Source organism: Artemia franciscana, chromosome 13 (genome assembly GCF_032884065.1).
Source record: "Artemia franciscana chromosome 13, ASM3288406v1, whole genome shotgun sequence".
NCBI classification, from domain to species: Eukaryota; Metazoa; Arthropoda; class Branchiopoda; order Anostraca; family Artemiidae; genus Artemia; species Artemia franciscana.
Genome location: NC_088875.1, coordinates 24,469,589 through 24,487,553, shown reverse-complemented (window position 1 = coordinate 24,487,553; position 17,965 = coordinate 24,469,589). Strand labels below are relative to the sequence as shown.

General features: G+C 34.1%; 1 protein-coding gene across 2 annotated transcripts in view; it reads right to left on the bottom strand.

The window, feature by feature from the left end:
* The window catches only part of LOC136034696 (uncharacterized), a 131,002-nt gene that overhangs the window by 94,694 nt on the left and 18,343 nt on the right, over positions 1–17,965 (bottom strand). For both annotated transcript variants that reach the window (XM_065716030.1, XM_065716031.1), the window contains exons 5-11: positions 16,156–16,400; positions 13,188–13,333; positions 11,901–12,035; positions 9,542–9,718; positions 8,683–8,922; positions 3,085–3,330; positions 133–416 (exon numbers count right to left, since the gene is read on the bottom strand). In XM_065716030.1, coding sequence (XP_065572102.1) covers positions 133–416; positions 3,085–3,330; positions 8,683–8,922; positions 9,542–9,718; positions 11,901–12,035; positions 13,188–13,333; positions 16,156–16,400 — 1,473 coding nt within the window. The remainder of the gene's footprint in view (positions 1–132; positions 417–3,084; positions 3,331–8,682; positions 8,923–9,541; positions 9,719–11,900; positions 12,036–13,187; positions 13,334–16,155; positions 16,401–17,965) is intronic.

The following is a 17,965-nucleotide window of genomic DNA, read 5'->3' as shown; positions in this document are numbered from 1 at the left end:
AGGCCATTGGCTTTCGTTCACTCTCGCAGAGGTAACACTACATTTACAGGCGAACTTTGTTGTCTATAATAAACCAGCAATAAAGGCCAGCTATGTAGGCTATGTACACCAATGACTTTATAACAGGCTTACCTTGAAATGCTACCCTCACTTGTAGAGCTTAGGATTTTTTCAATTGATTCTTTTAATTCTTCATAGCCCATATAAGACATAATTCTCCGTAGACCACCCATTCTATCAGAAATAAATTTGGAAGAAGGGCTCGATTCAAACTCTGTGCTTTGTAAGTCAGATACTACTGTTTCAAGCATGGGCGCAATCTTCTTACCAAGATTCAGACTTTGAAACATTAAAGAGAATGTAGATTCTTTAAGAGAGGGTTGGGGCAAAGCCTTGCCTTCAGGTGCTTGGCCAGGCTAGAAAAAATAAATAAAACTAATATATACCAATATATAAAACACACATGAAAATTTGTAGAAACGAATACAAAATAAATACATAAGAATACTTTTATAAATTTAGAAAGCGCCGATTGAACGTCAAAAAAAGTATCTTATATGGCTTAGGATAAAAAAAAAAAACTAAGCATCATCATAGATAAGTTTAATTTTTTTTTCTTCGCGATCGCTAGGTTTTTACTCGATCAAGCAATCACTGGATTAAGAAATTAAATACTTCTAGCGGATTAATAAAAGAAATACCCTGGAAACTTGATTGCTTTTTCATAGTGGAAAATCAACAAAAAAAGATACTAATGAAGTAATAATTATTCATATATCCTGGTTATACCAACTGTCAGCCATCCAGATTTTTGTGACGGGAACTGCCGCTGATCGGCATGACCGTGTAAGGCGTTTGAAAATAAATCGTTTTATTATTATTTATGATTATCCAGATTGACAGCAAGTATAATCGGATATAATCAACCATAAGCAGATATGATGGACTTTTAGGTTGGCAGTTGATTCTGGTCAGCTAATATCAGCCAAAACGATATAGGAAAAAAAATTATGGAGGCTGGGAGGGAGAATGTAAAATTTTCCAAAAATTGAGGCCCATCTTAATCGTTTTTTCACACCAGAAAATGCTAGTATGCGAATTTTCAGAAAAAAACTTCAGCCGTTTTCGAGAAAAAATATATACACACACAGATAAATACGTATATATATATATATATATATATATATATATATATATATATATATATATATATATATATATATATATATATATATATATATATATATATATATATATATATATATATATATATATATATATATATATATATATATATATTATACACAAGCTAAAACGAAAGAAATTACAGAGAAAGCGAAAAACAGAAATAAAACAAAATAAAATTACATCAAATAAGAGTGATGAGGCTAGAGTATCATTGAGCAACTAAACATGCTGGTTACATTGAAAACTTTGCGTATTAATTGTTTCACACACACTTGAAAAGAATCGATCTATACTGATGCAATCAGTTGAAAAATAGAAGCTCTCTTAAAATAATAAACAAAGTTAATTCTTATATTATTTTTTACTGAGACTTTTTCTTTTTGAAAATCGATTAGTTCTTTTCTATCCTTAAGATTTATATATTTACTTCGTCAAAGCAAAAGCAACACTTTATAATTGAGAAGGGATTCAAGGGAGCTACCACCCCTATTATGTTACTGGTATTTCTGTTTGTTTTAAGTTTGATTTGATTAATCATCGTAGAACTCTATAGATTGTTTCAAATATCACTAATGGATGTTATTTGAAAGTTTCGTATGTTAGTAGAATCTTTCTAGAAATATTTTTAAAAGTGACCAAACGCTGAAAGAATATGTGCGTTCTTGCAATACTAAATTAAATTAGCTGGAACATGATCATATGTGCCGAAATATTATTCACTGTGTTTCGCTGGTTAATTTGAAAACTTGATTTTATTCTTTTTTCAGGGAACAGCAGTTGAAATTACATTTTGTTTTCAGTAGCGAGAAAATGACACTCGACATTTTGTTGTTCGATCTGATGACAACACAACACTTATTTATAATGACTTCTCGTTTTTTTAAATTGGATGCAAATATTCGTTTTATTTTCTCTTCTGTTTGGTTTCATTTCTTGATTTACGAAAGTGTACTTCCACATTGAGTTTGAGCTGTTAAATAGGCTAATTTAACTCTGTTTTAAGTTTTAAAGTTGCTCTATGATGTGAGAAAACTGTATTTTTTTTATTTAGTTTGTTCATTGTCTTACAGCAATCTGATTGAACATAAGAAAAATGGCATTTAGTCAATTCATCCATGTATTTTCAAGCTTTCAGATGCTTTTTCCAAGTAATATTTCAATGGGGCTGCTACCACAACATCTTCATCGTTGTCGACAATTTTTAAAATTCAAACAATATTTTAATTCAAAATTTAATGTCAGACGTAAACAGAGGAGGATGTGGTAGATCCATTAAAAATACCGTTCAGCAAAAATGTTCTGAACGCCATTCATTTGCTTTGTTAATCTTAAGTTTCGCATGCATGATCCACACCATAATAGGTAAATATTTTAAAATTAAACTAAACATTACCATGAACCAACCCTAAAGTTGTTAATTTATTTAAGTATGTAAGCAAAATCCTTATTGAAATAAGATACAAAATAAATTTTTCTTTATATAATAAAATAAAACATTTAACATTTTTCTAAGTCATTCCATCAACCAAAATAGGAAAAAAACTAAAGGTGAAGGACCTATATTGATGGTGTCTTGTCTCTTATTACTTGCTGAATTTTATTTTTTTTTTTTTGTTTCATTCAAGTCAATTTTGGGTCATGTTTTTGTGCCGTTTTTAGTATCGTTTTCGTTTTGTGCCGTTTTCGTTTTATGTTGAGTTCATTTTTTTTTCATTACGGTCAGGCGTAACAACACCTGACAGTAGTGACACAACCAGGCTGTACGGTTACAAGGCTAGTATTTAGGAAACTGCAACTTCAAATAATAATACGGAATAGCAAAATTGTCACAACGCATTTCAGTATTCTTTATATCGGATAATTCTTTGCTTACACACTTCACTCAATTGTACTTACCATGTAACTGTAGACTAATGACGTAAAAGCTGGATCTCCTCTAATGCCGCCAAACGAGCGTGAGTGTCTTCCAGTAGCCTCTTTAACAGATGTCAGTATAAGTCTTAGTAAACTTGTCCCCTCAAGTCCTTCTGTGTCATGTCCATAAGGATCTATTATGACTTTTTCAATTGTTGTTACTTTTTGAATAGTCATTCCTGAACGCGAGATTGGGCCACATGCTAATATGCGTGTAGTTGATGTCCGCTTCATATGAAAAAAATATAAGCTTTAGACATGTTAAGGTTTATGATTTAACATAAAATATAAAAAAAAGAAATTCTTTCAAAGTATTCCGAGAATTGATTAATTGATTGATTAATTGATATTACTGTGCACATCCAAAAGTGAAATTGGGCAATCATAAAAGGGATTTCATCCAACTTTACCTTTTTGTGACTAATCATAGCACAAGAAACTAATCATTTCTCCTTTACCTTCTTTAGAAAACTCCCCATTCGGAATAACAAAAATAAAAACAGTTCATTTTATGGTGTTGTATGCATTCAAATACCTGAATATTACGCTATTAATTACTATTGTTTTCAAATTACATTCTAATATAACTGTTATAGTATAAATAAAATCAAACATTGAAAAATGAAACGTAACTTCTACAATGACAATCACGAAACAGTCATAATTTTAGTGAGAGGTATATACTTGATGGACCAACAGCCAACTGTCAATATCTGGCTTCAATTTTGTTGAAAATAACTGAGAATCTTTGCATTTTGTGATATTCAATCTAGTTGTGTTTTAGTTAAAAGATTTGAAACAGAACTAAATCTAAATGTTTTTCATATGATGTGACGAGGGAAATGCCATCAAAGCTTTATTGCAATTCCCCAGAGTCCAATATATTTTTTCGGTATTTCTACCTGCAGCCGAAAAAGTTGATACCCTCTTTCAAATTTCACCTTCAGATCCTCATTAGTACTATGCTCGAGCTCCTCTTGCAGTATCACATTCTGCACTTTCATTCTATCAAATGGATTTATAGTCCATAGTGATATTTCCATTGTCAGAATATCTTCAAATCTAATCTTGAAGTCACCTTGCAGGGCAAATAAATGTTGAACGTATGTCTGAATACCCTCATCCAGGCAATCTACCTGTGATAAGTTTTAAAATCGGGAAAATTTGTACCAAATAATGTTTTGCTTCATATATTTCAATTCTCCAAGAAAAGCTGAAACTACACCTTTTTTTCTTCTTTTTTAAATTGAGGCTGTCTCCGTGTAATTGTAAGTTAGTGTCATTTATAAATTTGTCAAACACGCGATGTCTGCTTTCAAATTTTTCTGGTTTTCTTTTAAATCTTAATCCAAACTTTCCAGAAACTCTAAAACCGATTAAAAAATTGAGTAAAACTTTTTTAAACATGCACCTTTTGACAACCAGCCTACTTCAGTATGTATGGGTAATCATTGGAAATCTTCAACATTCTCAGCGCAACATTGCGCAAACAAACGCATATTCAATGCATTGCTTCGTTTTCTGTTGACTGCATTAACACAAATTGAAGCGATTGGTGAATCTATTACTCAAATTTTTTTGCTACTAGGTGCTATTGGTGGATGATACAGTGAATTAAGGTCACAGTTTTTACAAGTAATAGTCGCTGAGCTTCTTAAAACACTATCTGCGTAAATTGATAGGTTAAGTCAGGTATGCAATTTAAATATCTTCACAATCTAAACCAGATAATTTTTCGTGGACCCTGTTTACAAATTAAAGACCTCTATTTTTTTTTGTCACGCCAACGTAGACCCCATTCAAGTCTCCCGTGGACTCCTTGGGTTCACCTGGACCAATTTGGGAATCACGGGGCTAGAGCATACGCTAAGACTTCAAATAGTTTTTCCTTTCTTTGTTTACATCCACTTTAGAACAATTTTAGTTTGCTAAGTAGAATATCTTTTCACATTTATTAACTTCTGTCTTTTCTGAACATCTCGATTGCACTACCAAAGAACGCTTTGAAATTCACTTACAATCAATTATATTTTTGAGCAAAATTTAAATTCGAATCCAATAGTATGATTCTTTGTTACATCATCCTCTCTAAAAACAGGGCCAAAAATATGTCCAAATTTTGGTTTTCTGATGGGCTTAGAATAAACTTAAAAAATTTAATTGACTTTTTGTCGGGCCCTGTTTTCGGGAAAATCATTTTCTTTTTCCTGCATTTAAGTCCCCTCAGCCTCGGTACTTTAGGAAATTAAGTTTTGAGTGAATCGGAAGCAAAAGTTTTAAGCCTTTTTTCTATCTCTATTTTTTGGGGCCCAAGCCCCTGAAAGAATTTTATTGTACATTAGGTACTCTCAGTCCAAGAACTTACGATCTCTCAAAGTTTCGAGCTAATTGGGGACCCAATTTCAGATACGGTCGACTTTTTCCACTTTCAAATTCATTAGTAAATAGTTCGCAAGTTGCATAGTTTAGGACCATTGTCTGAGGGGCTGGGGTCTCTTTATCCCTGAATTAATGCTTACTGAACCTTTTTTTTCGAATGGTAAAATTTTAAATTTTGAGAATGACTATCTCAAAATTTGATTCAATGTTATTGGGGATAGTGGTGGACTGGGCTGCAAAAAAAAGGCACAGGAGGGAGGCTGGTTGCCCTCCAATTACTTTTGACCCTTAAAATGGCAATAAAACTTTGAATTTCCAAATGAACGAACCTCTCCAAAGTTTTTCGGACCACCCCTCCTTCACAAAGGGGTCAATGAATAAATTATGAATGCATGGGAGGCATGCGCTTCTTTACTTAGTCACCATTAGAGCGTTCTGGACACTAGCTGGCAATTGGATGGTCATAGGATAAAGAGTAGAAGTGTATTGCAAAGTTTTTCTATGGTATTCTATGCCTATGGACTTCATCAACTTTTCTAGAGTCTCAGACTGATGGTGCTCTAAGAACTACCAAACGGTAAATTTGTGCCATTAGCTTTTTTTCACCTTTACTAGCAGCTTACCAGATGGCCATGAGCTAGTGATCAAAATGGTAGTTTTTCCACAAAAATGACAGTTTTGGCACCATTTTCAACAGTATTAGGACTTCATTGACGCTAGGAGGTTGAACGAACCCTTTCTATAGAGGTCTTGTAAAGGCAGGTCCTTGTTTTGAAAACAAAAGCAATAGGCTTATTGGGTATCGTGCCAGATGCAACACTTCCACGTGAAACTTAGAATTATTATCGGCGTAAGCAATAAATGTTATTAGTGGAGCAAAAATGGTTTTCAGTTGCTATTCAGAAAGTAATCAATTAAGATAAGCAGCGATCACTCTAATTTGTTTATTTATGTTTGTGCCATGTCTTGTGCTGTTAAAAGCAACTTTGGAGTGTCGTCTTCTGGATGGAAAGGCCTGGAAGACTAACTATATCCTCTCTGGAGTGATCATGGTTGCAGCTGTAGCCACAACCTAATACAGAGCGATAAACATACGTGATATAATTTTTCAGGCCAACATGGATGAAATTTTCGTGCTGATCGGAAACCCAAAGTTTTTGGATCCATTTTTAGGTGTCAAATATCTTTTATTCTTTCGGTCTGGGCTGATCAACTATATATACTGCATAAATATCTGATCCTGGCTGATCGGAAAAATAGTCTGTTAGCCTATTTTCGAACCAAATTTGTTTTTGTTCAAGCTTTTATTGCACATTGGGGTGTCCTTCGATCAGGTATTTATGCCAATAGAGCCTCTTTCTTCTTTATTTGTCTCCTAGAAGCTGCTTTAACCTAAAAATATGACCTGTGACATATGAATTAAAGTTTCAAATCGATCAGCGAAAAAAACTATTTCGGCTTATTTTCCGGGTCCTAGCCCCCTGCCTCTTCCCAATAATTATTTAAGATTCCCTAGGCGCAGGAAAGAATATCTGAAAACAATTGACAACTTGTACAATTTAGAGCCCTTATCCCTAAATCTCAATGGGTGCCGTCATCCCTGGAGTAATTTAGCCTATTTATCGAACTGACTACTATTTTGAAGAAAAGGGCCATTACAAAATTTTTACCCTAGGCATGGATGATTACGGGAGTGCCCAACGACGAAAAGAGTACAGAAGGGTGCTGGTTGCAGTCTAGTTACTTCTGGCCCTTCTACATCAATTTCCATTCAAAGGATTCTCCCAACAATTTTATATGCCCCCCCCCCCTTCCAGACGACATGGCTGAGGAAAAAATACACGGGATACACGCCACTCTTTGTTCAGTCACCCTTGTTGTGGGTATTCGATCCTATCCTTTTAGTTGGACTAGTTATTGTGTTTTAATTCTTTTCTTACATATGGCTTCTTCCCGAGCTTTCCTGGAAAAATAAATTACATCCAACTACGAAAGCTAAATATTACCACAAAAAAAAAACAACAAAGAATTGAAAATTTTGAATTTCACGGATGGAAAATCTGAAATGACTCGATGCGCAAAAAACTGACACATTAAGGCACTTTCTGCTAAAGAAAAAACTGAGTTCAGTACGTCAGAAGACATTTACCACTACATCCTAGCTTTGCTTCAGGGGAGACGCTACACCGAAATCCTTTCATCAGGAACATAGTACTTTATCATATTTTTGTTTTTCAGTTTTTTTTTTGCTTATTTACAAAATTCTATTAACAAAAAAGCCACAAACCCAACTAAAAAGAACAAGTTCGAGCAATATTACGATAAATGATCCTCAGTTATTTTTGTGAAAACCAATACTTATTCCATGATTTTTTTACACAGCGTGTATACGAGTTGGAACTTTATCTTGTCAGTGTCCCTTTGCAAGGCTTCATTTCTGTGGCCTTGCTACTCTTCAAGTTTTTCGGAGATGGCCTCTACATAGGTATATTTCAGTGAGGTCTTAATTCTGATGACTTTTTGGATCCTCATTTCAGCCTCCTTAATTAACTTCTTCAAAACTTTTGTGTTTATCATGACTATTTTCTTTCATCAAGAAGATTCTCTTTTAGCTCTTGTAGTTTGGCTTTCTTACCGGCTATTATTTTCTCTTCTTCTTTTTTTTTAAATCTCTCTCCTGTCAGTTGTTTCTTATGCTCTTTTTCTGTTTTCTTCATTTTTTCCGCCTCTAGATGTGCCTTATCTAGAGGCAGAAACCATATCAGAAACCTTTCAAGTTTCTAAATCTTTTCGTTCCATGACAAATAATCATTCAGGCATTGAGCATCTAAGATCTCTTGAAGAGCAATTTCAAAAACACTCCCAAAAAAGATTGAAGAGACTGCATCAGTCAGGAGTGACGAACAGAAAGAAAGAAAGAAAGAAAAAAACATTTTGAGTCGTAGTAGTAAATAGTCAAAAAGCAAAGACAAAAAAGTGATCTTGTACATCTTTCTTGACTGAAAACGCAGATTTCTAGTCTATTTGAGGTAGTGCTGCTAAGAAAGAGAAAGATGTGAATTTTCTCTAAATTTGTGGCCACTTTCGACATGGTAATATTTCTCACTTAATGGCAGAAAATTGTAAACGATGGCAGAAAAATTGGAATTGCTGCCCTACAAGAAAGTTAATTATGTTAATCAAAAGTAACAGAAAAATTACTTGAGCAGTGGTATCACATCCTGACGTCGAAGGCTTGCATTTCATTCCAACAGGGGACATAATATTGAAGTTTGCAACTTTTTTGCACTTATCAAAATTCTTTGTCTTCACTATTTCGAACACTTCTGATTTTGAAGGACACGCCGATTTGAGTGGAACAGTAGACGGGCTGGTTTCAAATCTCTCAGAGGGAATCTTCGATATTTCATACCAGACCTCACAGTCACCAGTTACTGATTCCTTAAAAAAAGATGAACATTCAAAATTGTATAGTGCTATGCCATTGGCAGGGTTAAATAAAGCTACTCACGCTCATAGACGTCAAAAATTTTTCAACTGTTATGATTTTCTTATAAAATTACGTTTTGCCGATAATCCCTGGTATGTTTTTACTATGGCCTTTTATTGATGCAAGACAATTTTACTATGGCCTTTTATTGATGCAAGACAAACTTATATGTCTGAATCACATGTCTGTTTCATTGAAATTGGTCCATAGTGTTCATTACATAAAAACCCCTAAAAAAGAAACATAGGACTTCATTTTTAGTTATAAAAACATAACTAAAAATAATTAAAACAACAAAATGGACAAGTTTCATAAAACTAAAGAAAGAAAAGTTCTTAAAAACCACGACATTCAGGATGAATCAGAACTCTCCTCCTTTACGCAAGCGCGTATCCTGCTTGCAATCATTTAAATAGCAATAAAATGCTCTACAAAATAGAGACTAGGATTGTAAGATCATATATTCCCTTTTAGATTTAAAAAGTTCGGAATCACTTTCTAAATAAAATCTGTTGTACATATTCTGAATATTAGAAAAATAGAAAACGTTAGAAAAAAAACCTATATTACCTCACGAACGTTATACACAGCATTATTTTCAAACAAAGCACTTGCTTTGACCACCCAGTCCTGCTTCAATTCTTCCGATTCTGATGACCATTGGAACTGAAGCTGAGATGCAACAGATTTATGAATGTTTGCAATCCAGGGGTAGGTGTTTTCTTGACTAGATGTCAGCCCAATTACCTATCAAAACAAAAGCTAGTATACAGTATATGTTTATGGGTACACATAAGTCGAAGCATTAGGGGAGCAACAGACTGTTTTAAATGGGGTCTCAACAGAAAGAAAAACACATTTTTTAACCCAATTTTTCAATTCTTCTGAGGAATGAGGAATGGTAGATCCTGTGGAACTAATTTGGGGGATACTCCTACTGCCCCCGTCGCCCACGTGCCTTAACATGCAGGTACTGCGTAATTATGCATTCTTGAATTAACATTGCAAAAGCTCAGGAATTTCTTTTTTCCCATTAAGATCTGTTATTCTTTACCGTTATATGCGCTATCACTGGACAAAACGAAGAGTCCCAAAACAATAACCATTACGGGGGATGGGTATTGGGGAAATTATTCTTCTCCAACGTCTATTCTGGAGACCCCTTTTCAGTAAATATTTACAAAAATAAACGACATTTGAGCATTGTTATGTTGAACTTTTCAAGCATCATATCAAATGTCTACATCACGTTGTATAACTTTTCCTTTGCCAAAAATTACTAAATTCCTTGTGTTTTGTGGCTCTCTGATAAACACTAAGGCACATATTTCTTAAACTATTGAATTCTGAGGCTTTTTATTGAAGTTGAAAAAATTAATCAAACAAGTATCAGTTTACTATCCTTAATGCACCTTGAAGAGGGGTGTATCAAGGGGTACATCATTCTAACGACGAAGAGTCTGTTTAAATTCCTTATTTAATGATATTTAATAGCACAATACATTCAAACTTGCGTTCATATTCTTTGTTATGTTTTTTCCTTTTTGTTTTACTCTTTTTATAGCATCTATAAGCAATTGCGTATGCCAATTATCAAATTGCATTTTGCCGCACCACTAAACATTTACCAATTTCTGGGCAGCAATTTCAGCCAGCAAACGACTCTATAGCCAATAAAAACTAATTTCAGTGAGTTGTTGTCAATTCCTTAAAAACAACATTTTAAATCCCCAGCTATTGCTGCCACTCCACATATCATCAGATATAGCGGATTCTTTCATTGTGTAGCTGATAATAGTCAGTTTAATTCCCTTGAACCACAGGGCCTCAATAATGGTTGTCCTTTGGCAAGACACAGGGCTCTTTTTGATAGTTTTCACCGTGTACCAACTGATAACAACTGTATCCTTTTCTATGTCCAATTTCTATTGGTTATGAAGTGAGACAAGGTGGAGTTTTACCATCTATAATTTAATGCCTGTTCGTCAAATCCTCGTTGTTCTTTGTATAAAACCATTATCTCCAGGGTGGGAAATGTGTCTTTTTTTACATATTATGATAATATTATTTTACTGAGTTGCTCTAAGGCGAGTCTAACTAGCCACATTCAAAACTTTATGATAAAGTAGATGGGTTTCATCCCTATTTTGAACTTTTATGATAAAACAAGAAATATTATTCAGAACTAACCGTTCTTCATTAAACCCTTGCTGATTTAAGATCTTTTCATTTTCTGTCGTGGGCCTCTTTCACTTTCGTAGAGTTGCATGGCAACCTTCCCGTTGACCTATGTTACAAAACGGATATCTTTTCTTTTTGATCAGTCCACTTATCATCTTTGCTTTTCAACCAACTCACAGATTCCACAGACTTCCTCATTGCGGTCTGATTTCAACTCCCTGATAGCCAATAACATGATCTTGAACATGCTCCTAGTCAGCATGAAGCCGACATTTGTTCGGTGTCTCCAAAAAGAACGTTAGAGAATATCTAGCTAATAATTGAGTACTTTTTCTGTTATTTTTTTCTGGTTTCCCGTGTAGTTGATGTCTCTGAATTTTTTGAATATTTATTTGAGCCTGTGAAGCCATGCGCTACCCCTGTCTATTCGTGATTTTAGGATTTTTGAGCTGGGCGACAGAAACTGGGATGGGTGTTCATATTTTTTGCTGGTATTATTTTCTCTCCTCTTCTTTCCTGGCCATGGAGCCTTAAAGATAAAATATAGTCGGTGGGGGAAGATTTCATTAAAAGGTTGATTTTTTCTACCTCTTCCTAATCTTTTCAGAATTGATTATAAGCACTTGAATGCAGACAAAGCACTTTTTTTATTATGTTTCAAAAATTTCAAAGATATCCGAAGAAAATCGAAATTTTTTCTGGAATTTTCAAACTGTTGAAGTAAACAACATAAAAAAGGTCATCTTACCTTTCCATCACTATAGGATAGGGTGACTGTCTGCTGCAACCTTGATTTATCCTCAATTTCAATTGACTTGCCCATCTTAGGATCAACATCTCCTTCTATTTTCTCATTGAACGATTTGGCTTCGATTTTGGTCAGCTGAAAAAGTAAGAGTTTACAAATCTATTTTGAATATAAAAGAAAATCGAGTTGATTAAGAAATATTCCGCACATCTTCCTACATCAGAGGCAGCGCTATGGCGTTGCCTATATTAAAGACCAGAAGACTTCGGCGTTTACAATTTATTGATTTTTTTTTCCCAAAGACACTTCATATGGAAGGGGTGGTCGTATAAATCTTGAAGGTGCTCTTTCAATTTGAAATTGGAAGCTCTAGTGCCCTTTTGAAGAGTCAAAGTGATAGGAGGGCAACCATTCCCCCCCCCTGCGCCCACTTTTAACCAAATACATCCGATTAAAATTTTGACATAGCCATTTTGTTCAAAATAGTCAAAAGATGGTTTAACAATGCTACAGGGTTGACACAACCCCCCAGAGCCCAGAGGCAAGGGTAGTAATTACACCCCCATGGCATAAAAAGGTTTTCATGGAAGGGGTGGTCATATAAATTTTGGAGAAGGCTCATTTCATTGGAAATTGAAAGCTCTAGTTCTCTTTTAAGGGTCAAAGTTATCGGAGAGCAACTAACCCTCCTCCCGATGCTCTCAAATGAATCCTCCTTTTCTCAAATGCACCCCATGGAAATGTTTAGATAAGTATTTTGTCCAAAATAGTCCAAACATTGTGAAATAATCCCCTGGTGTTGACACTACCCTCCAGAGACTGAGGGCAAGGATTCCAAGCTATGCCCCGGGGGAATATAAGGTTTTTATGGAAGGGACTGTCGTACAAGCTTTGGAGGAGGCTCATTACAATTATTCAAATTTTAAAACATTAATACTGCATATTTTCCCTCTTTGGCTTCTTTCTCTGTTTAGCCAATTTACTATTGGACGAAAATCTATGAGTGACTGCAAATTCAATGCTGTCACCAGCCAATTAATTTAAGGGCTAAACCACAAATATATATATTTATAGTTAAATAATTGATAAGGTTTTACCGGACTGTTTTTATCGGGCTGAGGACTTCCATCAATGCCTTTTCTTCTTTCTTCTTTTTTTTCATATTTGCTCAAATTTTTCTAATCAGTCAAGATCTTTTTTAAAGGTCTCCCTTGAGAATCAATCGCCTCTAATTACTTAATCGCGAAATGTAGGGGGGGGGGATTATTCTACAAACAAAAGACTTACTGTAAATGCAACATTCACATCATCGATAGGTTCAACGACTAAAGTTCCTTTGAGGCTAAATCCAGAGTACTGTGGAGCTATTTCAGGAATTCCAGAAGTCATCCATGAGTCAAAGTCATATTCATACTTCTTTCCAAGCACAAAAACTAAAAGAAAAGATTATGAAAGGTTTCCGACACGACACAATAATTTTCTTGAATCTTTCTATATGCATGGAATTAGCAATCAATCAATCAATCAATTAATTTCTTACCCGTAAATAAAACAAAGGAGGGTTTGTAGCCCTAGTGACAGAGTAAGACAAATAAAAGAGAAAATCAATAACAACGAAAAGAGAGATTACAATCAACAAACACAAACATAACTACATACTATACGAAGAGGGAAGACTACTGGTGGTTGAGTTTTCTACCGAAGGATTTGAAATCTTCCACTATTTATTAATAATGTTTGCAGGCACAATCAATTCAATTTTTTTTACCAGAGAAGAATTACTAGTCGATTGAGGCAGATGCAGCAGATACTGGGCAAATTTAAAATAGATTTGGTTAATATTCTTTTTATTTGAAGCAGAAAAAAAATTCCAAAGGGGGGAAACAGAAAGAAGATGGGGCACAGTTAGACTGTTGTAAAGTTTGGAAAGGTGAAACCGACTAGGATTTGTGATATTAGATGCAAGCGAAGTATGTGCAATTTAAGTCTTTTTAGAGAGGTTTTGAATTACAAACTTAATGGTTTCTTTAATACTTCTTCCAATGGGCATACCAAGAAATAAGGCTATTAAAAGTGGAATAGATGTTTCAGAAAGTTCAAGTTGAATGTCAGAGTTACCCCTAAGATTGAAGCTAAACCACCCTGTCTGACAATCTTCAATATATTGAAAAGATCCGAATCCCCTTTTATTTTAGCTTTAAGACGATTATACATATAACGGAGACAATTAGTAACAGAAAGATCAACCCCTCTTTTTGTAGCTTCTGACAAAATCTGGGCAAATATACAAGAATCGAATGCTCTAGCTATGTCAAGCGCAAAAAGAACAAGGAAATCACCAGATCCTTCCACATCAGCTAGAACATTAAAAAGGGCATAAAGAGCATCCTCCCGACTTAATTCTTTCTGGAAACCAAACTGATGCGGAGGAGCATAACACTATCAAGCAATTTCACTGAGAATAATAGACTCATAAATTTTGAACAAGGTACACGAAACGGTTATAGGGTGGTATGTTTGACAATCTTCAAGATCGCTTTTTCCCTTTTTGGGAATAGTAGTGACCTGGCCAATGCACAACTGTTGTGGCACCATACATGAAGAGATTGACATTTAAAACAACAGACAAATATCTATTAACCATCAAAGGTAACTATAACGTGCCAAAACATCCAAAATATTTAGAAAGAAAAAAAAAATGAGAACGTGACGAAGTTCTAACTGCTCGATTTCAGTTCTATTTGAACTATATTTAACACCTCCTATTTGTCAACTTGTCCCACATTCAGCTTTTAAACCTTTTTGCATTGTCCAAAAAAATTACCACAAGTTATTTGAATATGTATTAGTCCTTGTGGTTTATGGATAAACAATAAAAGCTCTCCGCAGTAAGAAATGATTAACAAAAGACTTATTGATTAGAATTGACTTATAATTTTGAGATGTTATGCTATTATAAGTGAACTTACTAGGAAGACTCACATTCCAAACTTGAAACTGTTCCTTAGAAAATGAACAAGCATAAAAAAAGTTTAATTCCAATGCATATAATCTTTTTATTAGTATACCTTCGGCAACAGTCAATCACAACTAATTATTTTTCCTTTTTATTTGTTTTGTAGTCTATAGTATTTATTTGAGGTGTGTCTGCTGTTGGTTTTATTCACTGATATTTATTTTTTTACTATTCCTTTTATTGTTTTTGTTAACAAAAATGTTTATATTTACTTTGATAGGCACTTGTTAGAAGTTTCCTTTAAATAACTCCTCTCTTAAACCGCAGAATAAATAGCTGGCATTCGCCTTTAAATATGAGAAACGGTTGTAACTTGTGTATACAATCTATTATGAACTATCTACAGCTTATTCTAATGTTTACAGGTAAGTATACCCTAAATGACGATAGATAACTCTAAGGTTGTGGTTCAAATTGGTTAGTTGCAATGCCTTCTCCCTCTAGGAGTAACAAATCTTGGGTTAAACATAGCAAAAAAATGGCATGGCTTTGTGCTGGGATGGGTTGTTAGTAGGTATAGTAATATATATGGAAATTTACTCTGTTTTTTTTCGCATTGTTGATATCCAGTCTCAAGCAAAAGAAAAACATACTGAAATATTTCCTTCTAAAAAATTGAAAATTTTCTTCATTGATTGGCTTCCCTGCAATGGTGACGGTAAAAGAAATAAATAATAAAAATAAGCGAGAAGAAAAAGACGCGAATTTCTAATACATTAATCTAACACGTTGTAATAACTAAGATATGACTCAGAAGTCACAACATAGCACACGCACGAATAAAATCTTTAAAGATAAAAGAATGGTAGCAGAAGAACAAAAGAGAAAGTAATAAAAAGCAATTGCAAAAGAAAGGATCAAAGTATATAGCATTAGTTTTCTTTTGAAAATAAAAAGCCTTCGTGAGATACACCACTTCAGAATTTTTTTTTTTTTTTACGGACTCTAAGTTGTGTAAACCGTAGTAAATGTAGTTTTCAGTTTATCAGAAGTTAGTCGACCATTAAATCCTGTTACAGTTGTGTTTTTAAATGATATTAGTTAAAATTTGATAAAACATAAAACAATTTTTTAAATGAAAAACAATTTCTTTCATTTGTGTTTCTTTCATTGTTACATCAATCAATTTAGTCCTTAAGCTAATCATACTTATTGCCTCCTCTTCACAGCTGATAGCATTTTTCTTTTTATTGTATTTTCACCAAAGATTAAATTATTAATCATAAAACTTTAACATACCATGTTGTTTGCCACTGGTCCTATGTAGACTATTTTCTTTTGAAGGCATTGTTGTTCGGTGATGTGTGTGGTCTTTAAATGAACCAGGAAAGATTTCACCATGCTCTAACCTATTCGGGCTCATGGCAGATGAAATCGGAGGAGTTTTTATAGCCGCAGTTCCATGAATGCTTGTCCTCATAGTTTTTCCTTCTAGCTCAATAACACCACAGCCTGCTCGGCCTCCAGAATTGCCAGTCTTTAAACTTAAACAGCAAACAAAAGTGTTACTTATAGGCTGATTTTAACAAACCATATCCATTGACTCTTTAAAATTTTGTAGTAAAATCAAGGACACTGAAAGAACTTTTAATATGCGTTATGATAAAATAATGTATTTTTATTGTGTTCAGAATTTTGGCACCTACCAATGACCTACCAATGGCACTCGTAAATGTAAATTTAACCATGTTACAGGGCTAAGAAACTTTTGAAGGCATTTAAAATATAAGTTTTTGAGGTTTGCTTTGACCGAAAGATGGTTTGACTTTAAGAGATTTTGCACCGTATTTTTACCCCCCGGTGCAAAATCTAGGGATTTTGATCAAAATAGAGTTTCTATGTGAATCATATCCGTTAGAGCTAGTTAATGTAAACCCAAGAGGGTGTAAAACCAGGTCCTCATGTTCTAGCCGATCTTTCAATTCTTCTCCACTGAAAGTAAGGAGCGCCAAGTATAAACCCGGGAGTAAATTATTTCTCAGCTGTTTCATTGCTTATTTGCAAGTGGCGTCAAGAAATATTCTGTCTTGTCAAAAAATAATATTTGGTTCTCTTTCATTTAAAGAAGGAGAAGCCGTATTTATATTTCAAAATAGTTACATTTGAAAATTACACCTGTTGCCCGAATAATTATGTGGGGGGGGGATTAGACACTTGCACAATCAAAAAAATGAACTAATAGAGGACAATTAGTAAGGCAAGAATTCCTGATAAAACATACAGGCTAGAGATTTTACAGTTTTAAATTTGAAAAAAAATACGTCTGATTCTGAACCCAGAACAACGTATTTCCTACGCTGAGGTACTGAAGTGTCATCTTGTACACTTGAGTATGAAAACATTAGAGAAACAATTTCTCCTCCGCGTTCTGGTTTCTAAAAAAATGCTTAGAGTACCTGTCTGTTCAGAACAAATACATAAAGCAACCATTTTTAGGACATTTGAAGTAAAAACCAAAAGTAAGCTAACACGCAACATTTTTTCCGAACGAAACAGGTTCCAGATCCCAAAATAATAGGAAAATGTTTTTTTCAGCTCACATTTTTAATTATTCCAGAACTATATGGATATTTATATGAAAGTCTTATGGAATTTTGAAGCATTTCTGTGCGTGATTTGTATGCAAAAACAATGCTGAAGGCACTGCCGTTAGCGCATCCTTCCCCAAACAGGTTACATTTTCCTTTATATCGGATCATACATCCAACCCAATATTATGAGGCAGAATCTATTTTATTCAAAACTGCAACCAGATTAAATTTGGAGTACGTATTTATTTTTTTTAAAATAATATAGTATCAATGACTTTCCCTTTACAGTTGCTGCTTTTTAGGGCTCATACAAACGACAAATTCAACTCATACAACAATTAGCGAGCAGTACTTTCTCAATATTTGATAGAAAAAAAAATATATAACAACAGTTTGATATGGGGATTTCAGGCCTGCTTTACATCCTTGATTGGGTCTGAAAATTCCAAATAAAGAAAACATAACTGGTATTACCTCATAGCATTACAGTACGTTATAGTACGCTGTGTACTTAAATT